The sequence below is a fragment of the Octopus bimaculoides genome, chromosome 6, assembly GCF_046866305.1.
Source record: "Octopus bimaculoides isolate indiv1 chromosome 6, ASM4686630v1, whole genome shotgun sequence".
NCBI classification, from domain to species: Eukaryota; Metazoa; Mollusca; class Cephalopoda; order Octopoda; family Octopodidae; genus Octopus; species Octopus bimaculoides.
In genome coordinates, this window is record NC_142933.1 from 68,279,136 (window position 1) to 68,307,106 (window position 27,971).

General features: G+C 33.4%; 1 protein-coding gene across 1 annotated transcript in view; it reads left to right on the forward strand.

The window, feature by feature from the left end:
• LOC106882176 (sodium/calcium exchanger 1) overlaps nucleotides 1–27,971 on the forward strand; it is a 307,427-nt gene that overhangs the window by 230,737 nt on the left and 48,719 nt on the right. Inside the window, exon 2 of the mRNA XM_089354024.1 lies at nucleotides 1,228–1,328. Within this exon, the coding sequence (XP_089210150.1) occupies nucleotides 1,228–1,328 (101 nt within the window). The remainder of the gene's footprint in view (nucleotides 1–1,227; nucleotides 1,329–27,971) is intronic.

Below are 27,971 nucleotides of genomic sequence, written 5' to 3' on the forward strand. Positions count from 1 at the left end.
GTATATGTATAAATCTGTTTTGAGCTTACAGGTCTGTTAGGCTGGAGCTTATCCAAATCCTTGTAGCATTTAGATGTCAGAAAGTATGTGATTCTCCTCTGAATGAGGTAACAGTCCAGCATTAGGCCTGAAATAGCACACCCCTGCAGTTGTATCATTGTACATACTAAGCAGATGGTAGATTGGTGGGATAGTTTATTATTTGCTGTTACTCTTGTCTCAAAAACAAGACAAAAAAAAAAAACTCCCTTCAAGCTTTTCACATTCCCCCTAACTAACTAGTCTCTTAATCTGCTTATTATTTAAATTCATTCCTCACTCATTTTCCTTATTCTTTCTGTCTACATTCAGTTTTGTTTTTCTTTCTTATTGGTTTTCACACTCCCCTTTAATAAGCATTATGTTTGCAAACCAAGAAGCTGATATATTTATTCATTGAAAATTTACTAACTGAAGATAATTTTTCATATAATAATTCTGTTCTTGCAATATCATTACATGACTAATTTGTTTTTTGACATTGTTGTTGGTTTCTGACCATGTATTATCCAAAGTAGCCTAAATTTACATGTTTATTTTTGTGTAAAATTTATGCCAGACTAGAAGATTTAGCATGGTAGTTCAATGTACATTGTGACAGTAACCAGTTTATGCAACACTACTGTTATGTAGTGTTGCATTAGCTTTTTCATTAATAATTCAGTGATTAGACATCTTTCAGACTTATATCTTATGCTATGGTTTCAAGGGAGTGTAATGATATAGAGAACAGCAAGTGACTCTATCTGTGAATCAATTGCAAGTGACTCTATCTATGAACCAAAATGAGGATGCTGTATACATTCAAAACCATGCATATCCCTTCCCCAGTCATAATTAGGAATCTAGTAGACTGAGTATGTACAAGGGTTTCTTATTTATCCTCTGAAGAGAGACATTTTTAATCCTTTTAATACCAATGTGGCTGAAACTGCCTTTGGTTCTGTAGTACAAATGTCTTATTTTTGAAAGTTCTGAATTAAAATCTTCCACCAAACCTTAGTTCCTAACATTAGCTTAATTATAACTAAGTTATTTTGCTAAATTCTTTGTTATATTTTAAATTAATTGAAAGAAACAAAGTATCTCAACAGAAGTATGGTAACAAAAGGGTTAAGAAGATTTCTCTTTATTTCAATGAAGTTTTGATCATTTCATATAACTTATGTTCTATCTTCTTTCTTGCAGAAAATTTCTTCGCGTACGGGTATTTGATGATGAAGAATATGAAAAGAATGAAACTTTTTTCATTTGGCTAGATGAACCTTTCCTTGTGAAGAAACCAGCAGGTTAGTAAAAAAAAATTAAACTTTAAATGAATAATAATGAAGATGATAATCCTGGTAAATTTTCAAGTATTAGATCAATTTCTTCATTATTATTCAACTTGTATTGTTTGATTCTTTTTCCAAAGTATCATCATAGCTATCATAATTTATCAACAATCTTTACTTGAATATATTTCTATTGTGTCTTTACTTTGTTTTTTGCTTCTTTTTCCTCCTGCTTTTTGTTGGGGTGCCGGAGGAGGAAGTTGAAAACAATCACCAAATATTTGATTCATTGGTTTTCATAGTTATTTGAATACCTATAAACTTTATCTCATCATTTGTGAGTTTTTAATGTCCTGTAATGTTGTTTCTTACATGTACAGAGGCTGTTTAGTTTAATGGTTAGAGCACTCAGCCAGTGTCTGAGGGGTACAAGTTCAAGTCTCATAATAACTTTCCTGCAACTTTTTTCTCAAGGTGATGCTCCAGCATGACCACAGTTCAATAACCCCATCTGGCATGGGTTGAACAAAGACCTCCTGAGACAACATTTTATAGCCTGATACCCTTTTTTCCCCCAATGCTTGCTAGTTTTTCAAGTTAGAACATTTTAATTTTATTTTATTGGTCTTTGAAAGCAGTGTACCACACGATGTATAATTTACAGAGAATGTTGACATAACATGATGATTTTGCTCAAACAGTGTAATGCGGAGACATACAATGTAAATCAACAGGCCTTTGTATAGCTCCCATTTGCCAGTTCCACTTAAGACATTCGTCAGTCCAAGGCACTTGCTGAGAGTGCCATATGGTGAAATAGAACCCTAAACCTTGTGGGTATGAAGGGAAGTCTGTATCAACAGTCATTCCTACAAATATCATTTCATCATCATCATCATTTTAGCATTCACTTTTCTATATTCATGTGAGTCAGATAGAATTCATTGAGGTGGGTAGATTTTCTACAGCTAGATGCCCTCAGTGTCATCAACCCTTACTTGTTTCCATGTCAGTTATCCCCTTAGCTAGACATATTTTCATGGATGATTGGAAATGAATGACACTACAATACAGATGAACACAAAGGGAAACACACACACACACACACACACAATATATATATATATATATATAATATATATATATATATATATATATATATACATATTTATATATATATATATATATACATATTTATATATATATATATATATATACATATTTATATATATATATATATATACATATTTATATATATATATATATATACATATTTATATATATATATATATATACATATTTATATATATATATATATATATATATACATATTTATATATATATATATATATACATATTTATATATATATATATATATATACATATTTATATATATATATATATATACATATTTATATATATATATATATATACATATTTATATATATATATATATATATATACATATTTATATATATATATATATATATATATATATACATATTTATATATATATATATATATATACATATTTATATATATATATATATATATATATACATATTTATATATATATATATATACATATTTATATATATATATACATATTTATATATATATATATATATACATATTTATATATATATATTTATATACATATTTATATATATATATTTATATACATATTTATATATATATATTTATATACATATATATTTATATACATATTTATATATATTTATATATATATATATATATTCATATATTATCTATTTATATATATCTTCCTGCTGTGGAGTTGGTTCATCTGGGACATTTGACAGTAAGAGGTCGAGTTTCATTTTGAAGACACCTACATCCACCTCATGCAGAATAAATCCCAGGGTTGATTTGCTGAACTAAAGGCTGTGCTTCAGCATGGCCACAGTCAAATAACTGAAACTAATAGAAGAATAAAAAGAATATACACACTCATATACAAGTATATACACACACACAGACACACATATATATATATATACACATTTATACTTTATTAACAAGCAGCAAAAATATCACAAAAACTGTTACTCAGAGTTTCACTTTGCCATAACTCTATCTCTGGTATTCAAGTACTATTTTTTCCATCTTGTTTCGCATTCATGTGCTTACTTTGGTATATACATTTATATGTATATAAATGTATATATATATTTCACTTAGTTAAGACAGTGAAATGGCAGAATCATTAGCACACCAGGCAAAATGCCTAACAGCATTTTGTCCATCTTTACATTCCGTGTTCTAATTCTGCCAAGGTTGACTTGCTTTTCATCCTTTCAGATTCAATGAAATAAGTACCAGTTGAGCATTGGGGTTAATGTAATTTACTTAGCCTGTCCCCAGAAATTTCTGGCCCTGTACCAGCATTTTAAACCAATATTTCACTTAGGCATAGTGCTACCAATAACTCAATGTATGTATGCTTCAGGAGTAAAGCATTAGTTGAGAACAGAGTGGAATAAGAGTTTATGTAAATAAGTGAATAAGAAATTACGTAATGAATTTTAGTAGCTTACAGTTGTTTCTGTTAAAACTCTTCATTTATGAAGACCAACAAAGTTATAAAGTGATATGCAAGTACTCAACTATGAATACATTTCATCTTATAGTAGAAACAGCTGTAATCTAGCAATGTTCATTACATAATTTCTTGTTCCTTTGTCATTTATATCTTTCATATATATATATATATATATACCGGAGTAAGCACATAAATGTGAAACAAGGTGGAAAAAAGAGTACTCAAATACCAGAGGTAGAGTAATATGCTTTATTTAAAAGCAGCAGAAATATAGCAAAAGCTGTTACTCAGAGTTTCACGTTAACAAAACTGTCCGCCGAACAGGAATGTGAAACTCTGAGTAACAGCTTTTGTTATATTTCTGTTGCTTTTAAATAAAGTATATATATATATATATATATGTGTGTGTGTGGTTGTGTATGCTTGTGTGTGTGTGTCTGAGTGTATCAATACATTTTAACTTGATATATTCCTCTTAAATGACCTATGTTTATAAATAGATTGAAAGCATCATTTTTAAAAAAAAATTTAAGAAATATTTGAGGCTTTCTTTCCTTTGTGTCTTATTTCCATCTCTTGATCTTTTATTTCCTATATATACTTCATTCATCTCATTCTTTTCTCTCTTTTCTTTTTAATCTTATTTGAATTGATTAAAATATGAGAAAATAGTGTCTTCATTTCTGCCTGTCCTCTCTCTCACTCTCTCTCTCTCTTCAACTTTCAACTTTCTTGAAATATCAATTTCCTACATTATTTAATTCCCATTCTCATTATTGTCCCTCTTTTCTTCTACATCTTCATTATGTTTCTTTCCTCTGTTTCCAAAATATTTGCCAAATATTTCTTCATAATATTTTTGTTTTTCCTCTTTGCAAACAATACTCTTCAAACTAACCGAATTAAGCTTTACCCCTTTACTAGTTTGTCCAAGTTAATAATTTTTTAAAAAACTCATTATTCAGTTAACGTTTTCTATGGAATGGGTTTCTTTATTAGCCTGGATAACTTATAAATTTGAAGATCTTTTATTTTTGTTTTAATTTTATTTTTTAATGGTGCCTATAAAAATATTTATCCTCAAGTGCTAATTCATTTTTATGATTCCTCTACCAAATCATTGTTTTATATATATCCGTGTGTGTGTGTAACAAAATCTCCATAAATTTGGAACACTTAGACAAGCATTACACTTAAGAGAATTAGAATCTCTATGAAAGACTGAAAGACAATCATGCAATATCAGTGTATATTATAGTGTATACATCAAAATCACCATAAATAACCAAGAAGCCAACTACCCCTGTGCAAGTTTAACACTATGAGAACTAAAATTTCAATGAAAAAGAACTTAGAACCTTGAGAACACAAGACACAAAAGATAAGCTGTAAGCAAGCACATCAAATGTATACATCCATCATCAGCTGCCAAATGAATATCATTATGATTTCAACACCTGAGCAGTACTATTCAGTCTGGTGATGCCAACAGTATTTAAAACATAGATGCTGCCAGTGGATTAATGAACATATTGCACTAATATTTTACTTCTACTTTTTTATTAGTCTACACCTACTTATTGTTACAAATACAGACATCAAAGCTCAAACATAAATCATTTCTTGCATGTAGCTATGAAGCAAAGAAATTCTTCAGAGAAAGCAGAAACGTCTTCAAAATGGACTTTACTACCCCAAGAATAATAGAATTTAAAATACACTAGCAAACTAAATGTTTAGAACAAAAATCATTGAACCTAGTTAAAAACACATTGCCAATATTTCATTTATATAACTACAGTATTTTTCTAGCTTTTCTTGACTAAGAGATAAAAATTGTTGAATCTATACAGTTTATAGTCATGTTCGAACTTGAAAATATGAGTGATTAGGGTTCAAATATAGATATAGGTGGAGTTATTGAAGAAAGCATTTTGTGACAGAATGACTGGATCAGAAGGAATGACAAGAAGGGAAGTGGGTTTACTAGAAGTTACATACAGTCAGCAACTATGACACTATATCAAATTACAAATTATTATTCATTATTATCATATGATTAATAATGATGTTAATGATATATATACAGGAATGGCTGTGTGGTAAGTAACTTGCTTACCAACCACATGGTTCCGGGTTCAGTCCCACTGCGTGACACCTTGGGCAAGTGTCTTCTACTATAGCCTCGGGCCAACCAAAGCCTTGTCAGTGGATTTGGTAGACAGAAACTGAAAGAAGCCCGTCGTATATATGTGTGTTTGTGTGTCTGTGTTTGTCCCCCCAACATCACTTGACAACCGATACTGGTGTGTTTACGTCCCTGTAACTTAGCAGTTCGGCAAAAGAGACCGATAGAATAAGTACTAGGCTTACAAAGAATAAGTTCTGGGGTCGATTTTCTCAACTAAAGGCGGTGCTCCAGCATGGCTGCAGTCAAATGACTGAAACAAGTAAAAGAGTAAAAGAGTATATATCTTCACTTCTCCTTACACTGATCTGATATTCTCTACATCCAACTCTTTCCCTATCTCTAATCATCCATCATGCTATTTTCACTCAGTGCACTTCACTTCCATCTTTTCCCCTCTTCTATCCTATCATGTCACATATTCATGTTGTACCTAGACTTCACATCTCTTTCTTTTTCTCTCTCTCTCTCACTTTCTGGCTTTGTATCTTCAGCAAGTCACCTGCTCCTCTCCCTCTTTCATAGTTTCTTATTCCTCCACTGTGCACCCTGCTCAGTTGCAGGTACTTGGTGATCTCACCAGTGCTGGTGTCACATAAAAAGCACCCAGTACACTCTTTTAAGTGATTGGTATTATTAGGAAAGGCAAAATCTAGCTGGAGAAACCATGCCATGTGGCCCATCTGTTCTTGTCAAACTGTCCCACCCATGCCGGCATGGGAAAAAGAGAGAGTAAATGATGATGAATACTTGTGTTGAGTATCATGGGATTTTGAATCTTTCTTTTTGGTTCTCATCAGCAGGTTTGGAGGTAAGGGTTTGCCTTATTCTTGCAATAGTTGCTGTTAACATGTCGAAAAGTCGCCCAGTTCACTTTAAGAATGCACAATGTTAAGAAAGCTCCATGCTCTGATAATCTCAAATAATTAATTGGGAATCCAGGGAAATGATTTAAAATCTCATTTTCTAAAATATAGATTTTATATTAATTACATATATTTATATGTATATACATGTGTATATACACAGGATGTCCGTAAATTACCTTTACAATTTGAAAATTTCAGAAAAATAAGGATAACTCAGCAGGCTGTGTGCAATCAATGTTGCCGTTATGGAAGTCTTCTGACATTTCTATTAAAATTTTGTTTGCCTATGTTTTCCAATTAACTGAATTATCCTAATTTTTTTTTTATTTTTCAAATTGTAAAGTCAATTTATGAACAGCTTTTATATGTTTATTTGTATGCATGTGTGTGTGTGTGTGTGTGTGTGTGTGTGTGTGTGTGTGTGTGTGTTATGCATACATACACACTCACATACACATTGTAACATGCATTACACATTCATCATACAAAATTTAAACTGAACTAAGGCACATGACTCAGTAGTTAGAGCGTCAGGCTCACAATCATGAGGTAGTGAGTTCGATTCCCAGACCAGGCTGTGTGTTGTGTTCTTGGGCAAAACACTTTATTTCATGTTGCTCCAGTCTACTCAGCTGTAGAAATGAATGTCACTGATGCCAAGCTGAATCAGCTTTTACTTTTCCCTTGGATAACATCAGTGGCACGAAAGAGGGAAGGCTAGTGTGCATGGGCAACTGCTGGTCTTCCATAAACAACTTTGCCCAGACTTGTGCTTTGGAGAGGGACTTTCTAGGTGCAATCCCATGGTCATTCATGATTGAAGAGGTTCATTACCCTCTAAGTCTACTAAAATTTGGACACCAGTCATATCTTGTCTGCAGTAAGGATTTAAATGGTCTTCTTGTTGTTATAGTCTGGTTTACCTTTTGAAGTCTAGTTTCTTCCACATTATTCTGACACTTGACATGCAGTTTTTGGGGGCTTTTTTTTTATCTTTTGGGACTGAATACTGAAATGAAAACTGTCATCATTATTGCATACATACACATACACACACGTTTCTATAAAAGAAATTTTAATTTAAAACATTTTTACATTTGCTTGTAGTTATCTTCTCACATTGTTTAATATCTAAATTTCTCTACTTCACATCTCAGTTTTAACTCCCTCCCCCCACCCTCCAACACAATTATCCAATTTCTAAATTTACTTCATCAAAAACCCAATGAGAAAAATATTTACTTCTTGGGAAATATCAGAGAGAAATATTATCCTCTCAGCTGTAGCGTACAGAATTTCTGTTTCAACACTAATAGGTTGTAATCTTCATATCTATGTAATCACTTTTGAAACTTAAAACATTTCACTTTGAGATTTATAGAGAAGTCTGCTGTATTACATTGAGTAGTTTAGTTTTTTTTTTTTTTAAATTGGTGCCAAGAAAGTCCAAATAGGTTGTTTTCTGCTTTTTTTCATAACATACCCCCTTTCTTAAATGGTGCAGTACTACAGAATATTATAGGCACACAGTTTAAACTTTGCTGCATATAGTTGTAAAAAAGAAAATCTTGGTTGCCCAATAAACAATGCGCTCATATGATCTGTTTTCATAAACATAATTAGTGGGTTGGCTTGACTCGGCTGGGGTCATTCCAAGTTAGTGATCCCAGAAGCATTATCATACATAGAGCCAACCAGTGCTCTCCATCACTGGCATTCTCATACCAGCCCCTCTGCATCTTCCAAAGTGATGTCAAGACTTAGTGGGTTATATTTATTTTCATTTAAAGTAACTATTGAAAAGACAAACCAAAAAAAAAAAAAAATGCCTCTTAGTGGCAGATTTTTGAGTGATGAAATTGCATTCATTCATTATCTCAAACCTGTTATCTTATATTATGAAAATGTGTAATCATATCAATTTAATTTCTGTTAATTTGCAAAGTGTATAATTAATTAGTAAAAGGAGACACATAAGAAACTTAAATAGACAGTTATTTTATATATCATTTGAGTTACGGTTCCAGGTTCTACTATTTATCTTTGTATCTGTTACATAAGTATGATTACTCTTGCAATGTAGAGTGGGTTGTTCTGTTAAAGAAAACAGAAATGTTCATAGAGAAGCTATTTCAGCTTAAGTACTAGTATGCCAACATTTTGAGAAATGTAGTGGTGAATCATTGCCAACAGATCCTGTTACTATAATTGTTCCATTTTATATATTCAGATATTCTCAGATATTTTCCACTTCTCATATATCATTGTAGTCAGTTAAGATCTGTTTTGTGACACTGAAAAAACTCAGAGTACTGGCGTTATTTTGTAGTTATTTATCTTAATAAATTCTATTTTATGAGATGAGACCAAGTTGCTATCAAGTTGTGGATTGATTGAAGCTTTGAAGAAACAAGCCAAGTTGCTGCTAAATAGTGAATGCTTATAGTTTGAAATTTCACATGACTCTGATATAGATACAGGTGTGGCTGTGTGGTTTCAGAAGCTTACTTCCCAAACTATGTGGTCTTGGTTTCAGTTCCACTACACAGCACCTTGGACAAGTTTTCTACTCTTCTGTGAAAAACATGTCTAGCTATAGGGAAATATTACTACATTGCTTGGAAACTGGCGAGGATCTGACTGTAGAAAATTTACCTTAATAAATTCTATCTGACCCATGCAAGCACACGAAAAAGGATGTTAAAACAATGAGGATATACTCTTTTATTGGTTGGCTTCAGGACCCTATCTACTAGGAATTTTAGTACATTATATCCACCCCAGTATTTAGTGTAGTATTTGCTTTATCAATCTCTATCAAATGGATAAATTCACCTTGTTATAAAGGGATATAACTCAAACAAGTTAAATATCACTTATTTTTGTTTGATGCACTCATTGATATGCATACTCATATATCTATCTATCTATCTATCTATTTATCTGTGTGTGTGTGTATAAATGATGGGCCATGGGTGTAGCTTCCATTTATCAAATTCTTTCACAGGGCTCTGGTGAACCTGAAGCTGTGAACGAAGACACTTATCCCAGACCATGTGGCTGCAAGGAGGAATTTTTATCTATACTCTTATGGCTGTACCTATTTATACATATTAATATATGTGTGTGCATGCACAATGAAAGTTTGGTCATCTGAGGTGATCAATAACTGAACAACCAAACCATTTATAAGATGCCATGTTCAGTCACTGGGACTGGATTGTGTCAGTGACTAAAAAACAATTTCAATACACTAGATCACTTTACCCAAAATGGATATTTTGGTGTGTTATAATGAATTCAAAGTCGCAAGCAGTAGCAGCACTATGAAATTGATGTGTGTTTGTTAGATTGCAGTACTGAATTCGATTCTTTTCTTTATCAAAAATAGAAGAAGTGCCTTTCTTTTAAAAGAAACAAGTTGAGCATAGAAACAGTAGCTTAATTAACACTATTTTATAGAGTAATGTGTATTCATGTTTTTGGTACAGCAGCAGCAGACATTTATGATTAGGTTATCTGTGACTTGTAAAAACAGGGTTGGTTGAAAACTTCATTGGTGTCCACAAACTCAGTGAACCAAGTTGATTAGAATTTGTTTAATTATCTTTGTATAGTTGTACTGTTGTTGTTTAGCCCCAAGATATCCTTGACCAAACAGACTTATGATCAAAGCATTCTAACTATGGTCATTCTATCTTGTTTGCAATTGTAGTATATCTAAAAGTACAATGTCCCTAGAGACACTGCTGCCTTCCTAATATGTACGTTCTCTACTTTTATCTCATTTTATTGAAGAGAGTATGTTTTGAAAGAAATTTGGCCTTTTTTTTTTTTTTTTCTCTGAATGGCTGCATCAAATGCTTTAGTTGGCTTTTAGTAATGAAGTGTTGATATAGTTCAACATATGTTATCTAAGGTAATTTGGTGAATGAATGTAAGATTATATATTTCAGTACTATTTCTTATTGAAATACATGAAGCCTTGTTTATCACCAATCCATTCTATCCATCATTGATCTGGGGTGACATGGTAGGCTCAGTTGTGAACCATGTTATACTTATTACAAATTGATCTGTGATAACACAGATCAGTGATTTATCGAAGATTCCGCTTGGATTGCAAAAACACACCCCAGTGGCAACCTACAATGTTCAACTACCCAAAATGCATTTATTGTTGCTTGTTTTCGTGACTATGTTAGGAGGTTGTGTATTTTTTATACAAATTTATGAATGGATACCATCAGTGTAGGACCAGTGAACAGAAAAAAATACAAAAACACCTAATTCTAACAAGTGATGCAAACGAAATGTATGCTCTACAGGAAAAGGTAGAGATGATCAAGAAAATACATGACAGTAGAAGCTTCCCTGATGTGGCTTCCTTGATTTTGGTGTCAATGAATCAAACATTCATTCTATTTTTTTTTTTTAAACCACACTTCAGTGATAAGCTAGGATGATGTATTCCTGTTTCCTTCAGTCATATGTAGTTGCCTTGTTGTTTAGTGCCTGGACAGATTGATCAAACTGAATTATGAGCAAAAGTATTCCAGCTGTAATCATACCATTTTTGTTATTCAATCTGTCCTAACTTTTTAACTGACAGAGTGGGTTTTGTTAGATATTTGACTACTATTTCTAGAAGGTTGGAAGGCTACGTAAAGGTTCCTACATTAGCTTGGTTTGTTTCTTTTTATTGCAGTTTAGTTCAGTACCACATTGAAATAGAAACATTGTTATAATATTTTTATGTTTGAAATATGAAAATTTTATAAGTTTTTGCTTTTATAATTGAGGAACATTTGATTAATTGAATGAAATGGCATGAATAATAATTGACACTTTGAGTTATATTCTAAATATTCTAGAAACCTTAGCCATATTCTTTTATATTTTTAGCCATTTGAGTCTCAGTTGGGTGAAAAGTAGTAAAGATTTCTAAAATGCCATTTAAGGGTGGCAAACACATTTATACAACATAAATTTAAAGTAAAAAAATTTTATGAAAATATCTAAAATCAGGGATTAATGCCAAAGAAATAGATTTATTGTGAAATGCTTTTAAGAGTGTTTCTGAATGAGAATTATATTAATAAGCATTATGCTGCCTTGCACAGGAAGCATTACAGCAGAGAAGGCTAGAGGCTAAATGAATTTTAAGTAAAGTAGTTTATTTTGGAAACTACTCGTGAAAAATCTTTAAGAAATGTGCCTGATTTTGACATGAAGATTTATTCGCTTTTTATTATTTTCATGTATCTTGGAATTCTTGTGTTGTTCATGTATAAATGTCTGTGAGAAATCATGTACTTTTGGACACAATTGTTTGATGTTAGTATCTTATTTTTTCTGTTTATTTATTTATATACAAAGTTTCTCTTATTTCTTCTTCTTCTTGATCACCTTGTATGTTGCTTACACCTGTTGTTTCTGCTCATTTTGTCCTTTGCCTTCTCCCTCTCCTATTCATTCTTATTTTGTTTATTTCTTTGTTTTCTGTTTTGTTTTGTTTTTTAGCCGTAATTAAACAAGTTCTAGTTTTGATAACAGCTTTACTACATCTCAGTACAGTTGCATGCACTGGGAAGAAAAAAACAAAAAAAGAACAACCCTAAACAAGATGCAGGCATAGCTGTGTGGTAAGAAAGTGGCTTCCCAGCAACATGGTTCCAGGTTCAGTCCCACTGCATGGCAAAATTGGGCAAATTTTTCCTACTATAGTCTCAGCCTGATCAAAGCTTTGCAAGTGGATTTGGTAGACGTAAACTGAAAGAAGCCCATCTTATGTGTTTGTGTATGTGTGTTGTTTGTCTCCCATTACTGCTTGATAACTGCTGTTGATGTGTTCACGTCCCTATAACTTAGCAGTTTCACAAAAGTGTCCTAAAGAAAAAGTACCAGATTTAAAAGGAATAAGTATTGAGGTTGATTCGTTCAACTAAAATTTAATGAAGACAGTGCATCCAGCATGGCCGCAGTCTAATGACTGAAACAAGTAAAAGATAAAAGATAAAATGAAGATTTGATGACTAAGATGTTGGCATTCCACCCAACAAAGATTATATTGGATTTAAACAGCGTTGAAGAATATTAGATAATTTGTTGACCTCTTTGATGTTTAATAATTAGACCAACTCATAAAAAGGGAGAACCTATTCTACATTGTCGTGAACATATTGTATCTATCTTTTATCTTTTACTTGTTTCAGTCATTTGGCTGTGGCCATGTTGGGGCATTGCCTTTGAGAGTTTTAGTTAATCAAATCAAGCCCAGGACTTTTTTTTTTTTTAAACTTGTACTTATTCTATCAGTCTCTTTTGCTGAACTGCTAAATTGCAGGGGATGTAAACATACCAACACCGGTTGTCAAGTGGTGGTGGAACACTCACATAAATATATATATACATATATAATATACACACACACATGATGGGCTTCTTTCAATTTCCGTCCACGAAATCCACTCACAGGCTTTAGTTAGCCTGTGGCTATAGTAAAAGATAGTTGTCCAAAATGCCACACAGTGGGACAGAACCCAGAACCATGTGCTGTGAAGCAAGCTTTATTACCACACAACCATGCCTGCAACAATAGAATGAAAATTTTAAGGGGGACATGTAATTATTTTTCTTTATTTTTGGAAGTAAATCTACTTCATTGACATGGCTTATCTGGTTATTTATATTTTGACAGAATCTCTTATTTAATGAAGAAATAAAAATTCTTGAAAAATTTCTTCAGATTCTCCTTTTCTTCTTTCTTCCTTTCTTTCTATCTGTTTCATATAATTTAGTCAGAAAGGAAAAGTTTCTTTACAGAACTTTTGTCACTGATGGGAGCAAAGCAAGCAGAAATTGTACTCAGATTGGACACCTAACTCCAATAATTAGCCACAGATTACTCTGGTAAAGGCACTCAAAGAAAAAGTGATGGTGTTAACTAGATGAAGAATAAATCAAACACCCAATAACAACATAAAAAGACAGGCTTCCACATAGTTTCTGTCTTTCGATTTTCACTCAAATGGCTTAGGTTAACTCCTTAGCATTTAAACCAGCCATGTCCAGCCCAAATATTCTACCTGATTCGTGTTACAACCGGTCATGTCTAGCTTCTCACACCTCCTGTACAATGTCATTGTAAAAATAAACAATCACATCTTCAAAATCATACTCACACACACACATCATTTAGTTTCTATCGATTGTATTCATTCACAAGGCTTTAATGAGGCTGGAGTAATAGTAGAAGACACTAGCCCAAGGTACCACGCGGTGAGACTGAACCCAAAACTATGTGATTGGGAAGCAGACTTCTTAACTGCACAGCCACACTGCAGATCATTCAATCTAGTTCTTCCCTATTTCTACCATATCATCTGTGACAAATATGATTAACCTCCCCCCAACTTCACTCAATTTTTAGCTGTTTGTAAAGGGAAATAACTCTATCAGTGTAGTTTCCAAAGAAAAACGAAAAAGAGAAATAAAATTGTTAAACTTTTGTGTATTGAAGAATAAATTCAAGAATATAATTGCTACTGACTTAACTTGTTTCTTTATGAAGCAACAGTCAAGTTTATTTTCTCTTGCTAGACATAAGTATTCATCATACTTCCAATTTTCACCCAATGTTCCATTTTTTTGAATTGTTACTTTTATTGAAAATGAAAACAGTGAAGCAAAGCATTTATTTTCCATCCTAGATTTTTTTTAGTTGTTCACACCGACACACTCTTATATATGTATCTCTCTCTCTCCTTCTCCCTATGTGATTATATATATATATATATATATATATATAGTTGTCATGGCTGTGTGGTAGGAAGTTTGCTTCCCAACCACTTGACATTCAGTTCAGTCCTTCTGCATAGCATCTTGGGCAAGTGTCTTCTGCTATAGCTTTGGGTCAACCACAGCCTTGTGAGTGGATTTGGTTGATGGAAACTGAAGGAAGCTTGTCATGTGTTTGTGTCCCACCATCACCTAACAATCAGTGTTGGCATGTTTATGTACAGTTCAGCAACAGAGACCAATAGAATAAGCACCAATCTTAAATAAAAGTACTGGGGTTGATTTGTTCAACTAAAAGTTCTTTAAGGTGGTGTCCTAGCATGGCCACAGTTTAATGACTAAAACAAGTAAAAGACAAAAGATATATATAGATACACAAGTATGTATGTGTGTGTGTATATATATAGTGTCCCACCCATGCCAGCCTGGAAGGCAGCTGTTAAATGATGATACACACACACACACACACACACACACACACACGCACGCACACACTCACACAAGTGTATGAGTGTATCTATTTAGAGATACATTTGCGTGTGTGTGAACATTGGATGACTGCAAGTCCTCTTTGTAATCACAAGATCCTGGGTTTGCTTCTACTGTGTGGCATGGCGGACAAGTGACTCTTGCTAAAGACTTGGGTTAATCCAAACCTTCTGAATAAAAATGGATTAACAGAAAGAGTGCAGATAAGTCAATGATACATATTTGTTACACACTGGGTCATGTTGATTTTTGCCTGAAGATTTACATTAATCCTTTAGCACTCGGCTTACTTTGTCAAATGTAATGCTTATTTATTCATGTTGTTTTGAATTAGTCATGCATTATTGCATAACTTCCAAATTTCAGCAATGTGATTGTTCTATATTTGGGAGATGAGAAATTATGCACATTATTTACATTTGACGGATATTTGTCCTTATCTTATTTGTTGTTAACATTTCAGCTGATGTACTCTCCAGGTATCCTGGGGGAATTTCGAACATCAGCCGAAATGTTGTGTTAACTACAAACAAGATGAAGACAAATGTCCATCAAATGTAAATAATGTAAATAATTGTTGGGTAGGTATTAGAAGCCAGATCTGGTCAGTTTGAACATAAAACAGGTAGAATAACAGGATCAGATATGGTTGATTTAAATGCAAAAGGGTTACACAACATGTCTGTGGAATACTCAGCCATTTATATGCTAATTTAATGTGCAGGTAGTTCAGTCAAGAAAAAACTGAATACTCTGCATTAGAACTGAGATGCATTTTACACATACTTTCGGAGTTGATGAAATAAGTACCAGTTACATACTGGGGTTGATGTAATCAATGTAATCAACTAGCTTTTTTCCTAAAATTTTCAGGCCTTGTGCCTGTAGCAGAAAGGATTAATTTTGTTTAATTTAATATTTGTGGTGTTTAGATCTTCCATTAGAATTTCTTATTATGAACTTTGCTAATTACTTTCCCCATAGTTTCAAAATCACCTGTTGTTGTTCTTGAAAATTGGATCTCATGCCTTGCCCTGTCTTTTCCTTACTCTGTTTTGTCTCACATATTCAGAGAGCTGAGTCATTTAGCTGTCAGAAACTTTAAAGAACAGTAATCACTTCAATTTAGTTACATTTAATGATGGAATAATGTATATTCGAAGTTTTGATATTAGATATAGCTTTTAAATTTTCAATTTTAGGTTTGTCTCTTGAGGAAAGTAAAAAAAAAAATCTGGAAACATACTAAGTAACTTTGTTGTGGTGTACAATTTGAAATATTATCCATTTATGATATTTCTGTTCTGAAGAACCATTTAGGTATGTAAGTGGGGGTGGGGGGCATGTGTAACACTGCTATTAGGCTCTTAAAACATTTTATCATGTGAATGATGATGAAGAGGAGAAGAAGGATGATAATGAATGAGAAATTTCCTTTGAATTTTATCTACTTTTCTTTTGCATAAGTTTAAAATGTGAATAAATATGTGTATATATATATGTGTGTGCATATATTGTGTATACCTATATATATATATATATATATATATATATATATATATATATATATAGATAGATAGATAGATAGATAGATAGATAGATAGATAGATAGACAGACAAATAAATGTGTGTCTATATATATATTTATATACACATATGTAAATAGATATATACGTGTGTGTGTGTGTGTGTGTATATATATATATATATATATATATATCAACAGTGTATCTGATATAGAGGAGATTGTTATCATGTGTGAAAATATTGCAATGCAGGGGCTATCAGTTAACTACTAATAGTACTTGTGCACTTCTGCTCCTTCTCACTTTCCCTTTCTCTATATTAGTATAAGAAATAGTTACGCCTGATGGACTAAATATGGCAGAGATGACAGGTAACAGATATGTTGTAGTTTTCTACATCCTATTAGATTACAAGAAGGAAAAAAAAAGTGATAAAAATAAAAAGTAAAAAGAAAAAATGTGGGTAGGTTAGTAGCTAGCTTTTTATTGGTGCCACATATGGACATTTTGACAGAACCTTCCAGACCTCTTCATGATGATAATGATATATATATTTATATATATATATATATATATAGATAGATCATTATTCTCATGATCTGTATATATATATGTGTGTGTGTGTACGAGTGTAAATTTATGCATGTAAATATATAAGTATGTATGCTTATACACACAATAGTGTATATGTATAAATAGACGCTAATGAATTTTGTTTCATAAGATAGGATGTCTGAACGTGAGGGAGCTTTCAAAGAGATTCTGGGTTTTGACAGTTATATTTGTTTCTTTGTATGTTTTTTTCTTCTACATTTGTTGTTAGGATTATGTAATGAAGCAGCAGTCTTAGAGTTACTTCTTTTTAGTTTTATCATCACACAACTCTTAAAAGTTAATGTTTATGAAACTGAGACAATAATTATAATTAAACTGGTGCTAAGAACAACATCTAGGTGTTAGTCGGTGACCAGAATGTCCCTTTATGACCAAAATCTTAAGTAACATAGTTTAGAAAAATGGTGAATATGGACTTATGATTTATTTGATGTATGTCATTTCCAATTGTTAAATTTTTATTTTCATCCCAAATTATTTTTGGTGTTCTGGCTGTGTGGTAAGTAGCTTGCTTACCAACCACATGGTTCCGGGTTCAGTCCCACTGCGTGGCACCTTGGGCAAGTGTCTTCTACTATAGCCTCGGGCTGACTAAAGCCTTGTGAGTGGATTTGGTAGACAGAAACTGAAAGAAGCCCGTTGTGTGTATATATATATATATATATATATATATATATATATGTATGTGTATTTGTGTGTCTGTTTGTCCCCCCAACATCGCTTGACAACTGATGCTGGTGTGTTTATGTCCCCATAACTTAGCAGTTCGGCAAAAAGAGACCGATAGAATAAGTACTAGGCTTCCAAAGAATAAGTCCTGGGGGCGATTTGATCGACTAAAGGCGGTGCTCCAGCATGGCCACAGTCAAATGACTGAAACAAGTAAAAGAGTAAGGTATCAAAATGGAAGTGTATAGCCATTGTTTTTAGAGTGTTGGACTCATGTTCTTAAGATTGTGGTTTCAGTTTCTGGACCTGACAATGTGTTGCATTCTTGACCAAACCTCTCATTCCATATTGGTCCAGTTCACTCAAGTTGGAAAAATGAAGCAAAGAATTCCCACATTGGTCCTACTTCTGCCCACATGATCTTCTTCACTCCTCTTCTGGTAGGGCCCCTCAGCCATTGATATCACTGACCCTTTTCTCCCAGTTCACCTCATCCCCACACTTTCATTTTTCACCTACTTACTTGTAACTCATTTCTTTCTATCTCTCATCTATACATGTACATATAACTATGCCTGTATTTCACAGTCATCTAAGCTATGTATATTTGAACCAATGGAGGAATCTCTACTTAGACTTGGGCCATATATGGTCAGTGGTTAGTTTAAATACTAAAGGGCTAAACCTACTAGTAAAAGTAGCAAGACATCCGTAAAATTATACTTCACCATCTCTGAAACAATAAATAAAAAAACAAAAACAAGGCAGTCAGATGGTCATGGTTGGAATGCCTTTGATCTTAAGTCTACTCACACAGGTCTGCCCTAGGGCTAAACAACAACTACTGCAAAATTAGAATATTATATAAGTAGAATAGCTAGATATTTTGTTCGTGACATTGTTGAAATTATTCTCAAGCAAGATAATCTGCATACTTTACTACTCTAGGCCAATGTGGAAATAGATTTGATTGCTATTTTCATGTTGAATGAATAGGAATAGTACCAACCATTTGTCTAACAGCGTTCTTAACTTTTGGAAGAAATACTTTGCCTTACAGAACAATTCTATCCCTTGCCCATAAAATCTGTCTAAATAGACTGCAGCCATACTGGAGCAATGTCTTAAAGGGTTTAAGTCAAACATCAAACAACTTGACTCCAGTATTTTTTTTTTTTAATCCAGTACTTATTTTATCGGTCACATTTCTAAACTGCTATGTTATGGGGATGTAAACAAACCAACATCAGTTGTCAAATGAGGGTGGTGGGGTAAACATGAACATGAAAACAAACTAGTCTTCTATAAAAAAAAAATTTTAAAAAAAGAGAAAATATTTGCCCAAGCTTGTCTTGAAAAGGAATTTTCTGAGTACAGATCTTGCAAAACATACAGAGGACCTGGATTTCAGCAATAAATTCTTTTTACTAGGCAATGCTTTATACTTTCTTTCTATGACATTATAGCTTGGCATTTAACCCCCAACAAACTTGAATTAAATCAACTGTCTTGAATCCCAAAGTATTTTGCAAAAGAAATTTACAGCAATTCTATCTGTAGTGGTTGGCTATAAATAATTTGTTTCTGCTCCAGTGGAACAGGATTTGAGCAGTTGACTGTTTATGTTATGCTGCTAAATTTCCAGCTTATTTCCATAATTGCTGTTTAATGCAGTTCTTCCCCAAAGAAACATTCCTGCTGATGGGAAATTGCCATTGATATATTTATATATTTTTACTTGCTATTTTGGATGGCCGAATAAGTGAAGCATCAAAGACAGTACCTTGTAGGATATGGTTATGTTCTTTTACATTTTAAAATTCAAATCCTATCTTGGTTCACCTTGCTTTTCATCTTTCTGGAATCAATAGAATCTGACTGTACCCTTGAAGTAGGTGTTCTAGCACAGTCACTGTTTAATGACTGAAACCACTACAACAGATTTGTTTATATTTGCACCTTGTTGTTGGCACTCCATCGCTTACGACATCAAGGGTTCCAGTTGATCTGATCACCGGAACAGCCTGCTCATGAAATTAACGTGCAAGTGGCTGAGCACTCCACAGACACGTGTACCCTTAACGTAGTTCTCGGGGATATTCAGCGTGACAGTGTGACAAGGCCGACCCTTTGAATTACATGCACAAGAGAAACAGGAAGTAAGAGTGAGAGAAAGCTGTGGTAGAAGAGTACAGCAGAGTTCGCCACCCCCCTCTGCCGGAGCCTTGTGGAGCTTTAGGTGTTTTCACTCAATAAACACTCACAACGCCCGGTCTGGGAATCGAAACCACGATCCTATGACTGCGAGTCTGCTGCCTTAACCACTGGGCCATTGCGCCTCCACATATTTGCACAATATCGTCGTCATCATCATCATTGTTTAATGTCTGCCTTCCATGCTGGTATGGGTGAGACAGTTTGACAGGAGCTGGCCGGGCAGAAGCCTGCACCAGACTTCTGTGAGAACATATTTTTGGAAAGGTTAATTGCTAATTTAGTAAGAAAGTGGGATAGCTATTCTTAGGATAGGTTGACAGGGGTAGAAATATGACAACCTTCTTTGCCTCAAAGGAACTTACATTTTGTTTGTGGAATTCAGTTCCTTTAAAGATAATTTTTTTATTCGTTTTAGTCATTTGACTGTGGCCACGCTGGAGCACTGCCTTCAGTCAAGCAAATCGATCCCAGGACATATTCTTTGTAAGCCTAGTACTTATTCTATCAGTCACTTTTGCCGAACTGCTAAGTTATGGGGATGTAAACACATTAGTATTGATTGTCAATATCAAAGCGATGGTGGGGGGACAAACATATACATGCATATATATATATATATACATACATACATACATACATACATACATATATACATATTCAGATATTTATATATACAACAGACTTATTTCAGTTTCTGTCTACCAAATCCACTCACAAGGCTTTGGTGGGCCCAAGGTTATAGTAGAAGACACTTGCCCAAGATGCCACGCAGTGGGACTGAACCTGGAACCATGTGGTTGTTAAGCAAGCTACTTACCACACAGCCATTCCTGTGCCTATAAATTCATAAAACATAACAATAACTGTTGTTATTGCTTAGTTTCCAAGTAGAGTATCATTAAGTTGACTTATGATCAAAAGCATTCAAGTTATGTACATCACACCTTTTTGTCAGCAAGAGTGTACCCAAGTCTATAGTATCCAATGTGATATTTTATTAGAGTCGTGTGTGTTTCGTGGAAGATCTAGTGGCTTGCCATGTTAAGTGACCACTTGAAGATTTCTTCATTCGATCATGTCACAGAAAGTTAAGTTATATGGGTTCTCTGTCAATTGGCCTACAAGTTGACAGTTCTTAATATCATTACCATAATAAAGAAACTTGCCAGTTAAGGATACTCACATCACCAAGTTATAAGTAAATAACTAGTAGATAGTTAACGAACTGGACAAGGAAGTGAGGCATTTTGCAGCTTGTAAGTTGTCATTAGAGTTGTATAATGTGGCTCTTCACAATCCAGGGCAGCCTGCTGTATTTACCATAAACTTCACAAGATTTTCTCTATGACTGTGATGAGCAAGTGACAGCACTTTAGAATTACTTTGTTGGTGTCATACAGAGTTCAGAGTCTCTCATCAGAAATCTTCCATACTACCAGTAATAAATTGGGCTCGCGTAGATTGAGATTGATTTGGAGCCAGAATTAAGCACTGGCCCAGTGAATCTTCAGTGTCTATGAAAAATTTGACTTATTGAAGTTTTTATAGAGTGAAAGAAGTAGATAGAGGAAGTAAAATTTAGCTTACTACATGAAATTCAAATTCTCTCGTGAGCAATACCTACAACATATTAGTATGCTGTCCAACAATAGACATATATCACTGTTTCTATGGAAACTTATATAGGCTCTAGCACACTATATCTCCTAGTAACATAAGTAGATGAAAAACAAAATATTTGGAAATGAGTTCTGACAGCACAAAATAGATTTGAGTTCTGTCCCTTCTTTCTCTGGTATACTCTTTGGATGGTAGTCGCAAAGTACTTATATTTCCTCAAGTTTAGATTTTCCAAAGCCTTCAAGTAGTTTTTAATGTACACCTATGATCCTATAATTTTTAGATTACTATAAGACTACATTATTTTCAATGTGTCCTTTCTCTGTGTTTAAGAAAAGAGTGTGATTTGTTGCATATTTGTCTGCTATTTCTAGTAAGTTACACAATCACACAGAGACTCTCTCATGGATGCAACATAATTCTAATCTATAAATGTGATATATTTTTTCCACAGATATTTTTGATAACTCTCTAATTGAAAAGTTATGCAATCTAACATTTACTCTTAATTCTCCTTTAAAAGCCTGTCAGATTCAAAATTTGGTTGGTTAGACTAAATTTTGAAGGAGAATGGTATGGCTGGTATGGCTGGCTGAATTGACTCAGTCTTATCTGGTATTTATTGAACCTAAAGAGATAAATTGCAAAATAAACTCTGTCAGAACATGAATTCAGATTGGAGTGGACAAAAAGAAATATAGTAAAACATTCTATCTAGAAATCTATCTAGAACTCTACTTTTTGTTTTTTATTAATTCATGTCCTACTAGCTCAACAATTCAATTAGATTACATTCCAGGCAACCACGAGGGCTAACTACTCATTATATTCTGTAGTGAACTATGTATTATTTTAACACCTGTCTACATAAGTAAATTTAGCTTGGTGATATTTTAGACAGCTCTTTTGCTGGCACTCGTGTGTTCTTGCCAAACTTTACCTTATGCAATGAAATTTTTTTATTAGTTTTTGTTTCTTTCTAATTTACACCCGAATCTCTTCATAATGGATGTTATTCTCTTTTGCTGGGTTTCTTTTCTTTTCCTAACACCCTTTTGGCTTTCTTCCAGTTATACTTGTCATCATTACCATTTTTATCTGTGAAAGCTTCTTTCTCTTTCATATCTTTCTGTGTGTTGTTCCTCCATTGTTTTTTGGGCTGCTGCTTGTTTGCTTATTCATCATAATTCAGCGTTCTAAATCTTGCATACATTCAGGTGCTTGCATTCTTAAATATTTATAATTTCTACAAACAATCATATCTGGTTCTTTTTTTTTTCTTTCTCTTTCCTTGCCTGACTACAACAATAAATGATAGTATAAAGACATATGGAGAAATTTAATGTTTTATGATTTTTATGATTATGTTCAACATTTTGTATATAATACCCAGATTAAACCAATTACTTTTTGGACTGTCTGTACAAATTAATGTTTGTAAATTTATTTTGCCGACACTCCTTAGTAGTACATCAAGTAAACCTTCAGCAGAGCAAAGAGGCCCTGACATACTTGTACCTCTTGTGTTTATAATTGAAATGGTGTCTAATATATTCAGATGATGCCAAGCCTATATATATATGTTTTTAAGTTACAAAACAATTTGTCATGAAATTAGAATTTTCTTATTGTTAAATAAAATTTCATCAAATTTTTTCTGTCATTTGTAACTTTATATATATATATATATATATATATATATATATATATATATATATATATATATATATATATATATATATATATATGACTAGATGCAGGTGTGGCTGTGTGGTTAAGAAGCTCACTTTGCAACCACTTGGTTTCAGGTTCAGTTCCACTGCAGAGAACCTTGGGCGAGTGTCTTCTACTATAGACCCTTATCACTCAATGCCTAATGAGTGAATTTAGTTGATAGAAATTGAAAGCCCATAGTATATATTGTGTGTTTGTGTGTGTCTTGACATGACATGGTTGTAAATGAATGTCACTATCAAAAAAGCAGTGTTCTTCATTTCCAGTCTTTTGTGAAAATATATCTGGTTATGGGGAAAATATTATCTTGCTTGGAAACAGTTGAAGGTTGGCAGTGGGAAGGGTATCCAACCATAGAAAATTTGTTTCAATAAACTTTGTCCAACCTATGCAAGCATGAAATATTGAACATTAAAATGATGATAATATACATACATATACATACCAACATACATACATATACATACCAACATACATACATACATGTATATAGGCGCAGGTATGGGCAGGTTGAAGGTGTGACTGTATGGTATGAAGCGTGCTTCCCGACCACATGGTTCTGGGGTCAGTCCCACTGTGTGGCAGCTTGGGCAAGTGTCTTCTGCTATAGAATTGGGCCAACCAAAGCCTTTGTGGGTGGATCTGGTAGACAGAAACTTAAAACCACACATATATACTGTTGTATATATGTGTGTGTTTGTGTCTGTGTTTGTTCCCCACTACTATTTGGCAACCAGTGTTTACATCTCCAAAACTTAGAGGTTCAGCAAAAGATATCAATAAAATAAGTACAAGGCTTTATAAAAAAGTACTGGGGTAAATTCATTCAGCTAAAAATTCTTTAAGACAGTGCTCCAGTATGGCCACAGTCTAATGACTGAAACAAGTAAAAGATAAAAAATATACATATGCTTGTTGGCATCTGAAATCAACTTCCACTTTGGACTGAATACCAAATAGTCTTTGTTTTTTCTTTATTCTTTTACTGGCTTCAGTCTTGCAGCCCTGCTGTAGTAAGGTTTTATCATACAATATTGACTCACTCCTTTGCCTGATTCTTGTTTTCTTGCCTTCATATGGTAAGGAAAGTTGAAGTCAACTTAACTAGACACAAAGGGAAGTAACCCAAACAGAACAAACTTTAGATAGACAGCTAGCTAGCATCAGAAAGAGTTACATACAAAGGTCTTCCACATTGTTTCTATCCACCAAATTTCACCCACAAGGCATTAGTCCGCCCAAGGCTACTGTTAAGAGCACTTCCCCTACATTGTAATTGAATTCAGGACCACATGTCTGTTAATTGCTCTTCACCTCATCATTGTAAGCCCATTTTCATGAGCTGAAACTTTACCAATGCCTTGTACTGTGTTCACCCGCTGGTCTGTTGACACCCTATCAACCCTAATGGACTCCTAGATGTGCTTAGTTGTATCTCTCTCTGGTTTGAGTGTTTGGAAGTAAGAATGGTATCTTGTTGTAAAATCAATTGTTTCAACTATTCATAAGTGAATGTCTAACTTTCTAAAATCTACTTTGTCAATTTAGCATAGGAAAATGGATATTGATCAAGACAAAAGGAAAAATAAAATGTAAAAGCATTAGTATAAAGACATGTTAGTATGTTTCATATTTACATGATCTTTGCCATATATATATATATATATATATATATATATATATATATATATATACTATTCTTCTTAGTGAAAAATGTTTTCTAGCTATGTGTGTGTTGATAGATACATATATCTTGCTGATTTTAGATTGTCTTTGTATTTGTAAACATACTTAATTTCACTTCTAGTCTTTCTATAAAACCATGCTGGCTGAAAATATAGCTGAACTGGTCAATTCTTCAAGCAAAACATTTGTATTCTATTTATTTATTAATTTATATATTTATTTACGTATGTATTATTTTTTAATGTTTAGTATCACAATTTGTCGACCATAGTTATAGTTTCCCAACTGCTCCACTAGTTTGCTCTATTTCAGTTTCTCACCAATGTTTATATCCCTGTCATCTCCAATATTAGGACTAAGAATAAAGCTCCTTCATGACTCATATAGACTCATAAAGCCAGTTTCCTCATTTCTGTGGCATATATATTTCCCCTACTGGACAAGATGCCAGTCCATTACACGATTACTCATTTTTGCAAACTGAGTGGACCATAGCAACATGAAATGAAGTGCTTTGCTCAAGAATACAACTCATTGTCCAGTTCAGAAATTGAAACCACAGTCTTAAGATCATGAGTCCAACACCCTAACTACTAAGCCATATGCCTCCACCCTTTCCAATATACATCACTAAAACATATATACATGTGTGTATGTGCACATACATGATGAGCTTCCATACAGTTTCTGACTACCAAATTCAGCTGACAAAATATTGATCAATCTAAGACTGTGGCAGAAGACATCTTATCCAAGGTGTAAAGTGGGTGGATTGAACTTGGAACCATGTGGTTATGAAACAGATATCTATAGTGCAACAATGTGATTTTATATTGTAAATCCTAATGGACGTAAAAGTCTGCTAGAGATGACATGAGTGGTAGCAGAACTTCAAACATTCTTTCTACTGCTATCACTGATTGAGATTAGTGAGATTAGGGGCTTTTTCACTACAACCCCCTCCATGAAATTGGATCTAAAATCTACAAGTTTATAAAATACACACCAATTTTTCTTTTGCCTCCATTTATTACAAGTGAATGGTTTCCCCAAAGTCCTATTTACAGCGACATGGATTGAGTTATTTAGACTTAAATATCTTTGGTAGGGCCACATGATCACAATTCAGCCAACTGCAACTCTCAGAACTGATCACCAAATAAGTTTTAGGCTGGCTTTCTGACAGTCTTCGACAGTAGAATATATCTGTTAACTGTTATCCTATGTAAATTCATTTATTTATTTGTTCCTATTAAAACTTCAGTAAAAGTGCTTCTATCATTGCCCAATCTATTGAAAGATTTGAACTCAATAATTGATCATTCAACAGAGCTCTTGTTCCTTCCGCTGATCAAATATGACTAGTTAGGGTACATATTTACATTGTTATGGATTGTGTTAGAAAGAGTTAGGCACGTAAATAGCACCATTTGAGCGTGATCGTTACCAGTGTCGCCTTCCTGGCACGTGAAAAGACATTCGAGCGACATCTTTGCCAGTGCTGCTGGTCTGGTTTCTGTGCAGGTGGCATGTAAAATACACCATTTTGAGCGTGGTCATTGCCAGTACCACCTGACTGGCCTTCGTGCCGGTGGCACGTAAAAGCACCCACTACACTCTCGGAGTGGTTGGCGTTAGGAACGACATCCAACTGTAGAAACTCTGCTAAATCAGATTGGAGCCTGGTGTAGCCATCTGGTTCACCAGTCCTCAGTCAAATCGTCCAACCCATGCTAGCATGGAAAGCGGACGTTAAACAATGATGATGATGATGATGATGGAGATAATCCATCTATAAAAATGAGATTTAAGCTACAGTAGGCCTTCAATCAGCCACCTAACATCTCTTTTGCCTTGACTAGCAACAGTTAATGTCCTGAAAGTTTATGGATTATTTTTATATTTAATATTTATGGAGAGGCAAATGTCAGTGGAGAGGACTAAAACAGCAGAGCACCAAACTCTCTCATTGCCAGTAATCCTTTCACTGCAAAATTAATTTTCGTGGTTATTCCAGCAATGATGTTAAATATCTTCAAGAAAGAATAAAAAATAGAATTGCTATTTTCTCTAAGTCACATTGTCTCAATAAACTTGGCAAATCTCAACAAAAAAATGCTTTCAAACATCACTTTCCTCAACAAAAGCTAGGTTGGTATATAAAACTGTTTTCCACAGTTAACAGTTACAACATTTTGAGTGGATATTTCTTCAGCAAAAGGATTAATTTGATACTTAAGTTCAAATTCATTCAGAGTCAACATTTCTTTCATTTCATCTGGAGATTAAGGAGTAACAGTTATTTGCTGAGCTTTATTCAACTTTTCCACAAGATGAGATAATTGTCTTTATATCTAACTGAAAGAAATATCTGTAAAAATGAATAGGCGTTACTAGGTTTTTTCCTCGTTTTTTTATTTGCTTAGTTTTCAAATGTTGCACTTCAAAGTTAAGAAAGCTTAATCTTTGGAAACAAAATAAGAACTTCAAATTAATTTTCTATAAATGAAAATAAGTTTCAGTAAGAACATTTCTCACTTCTGATGCTTTCCTAGAATACAATATCATATATATTAAGAATTTCTTTAAACTGGTCAACTGGGACAATATTATTCTATATGATTTACAAATTAGCTTAATTCTTTTTTTTTTTTTGATAAATGATTTTTTTTTAATTATGTT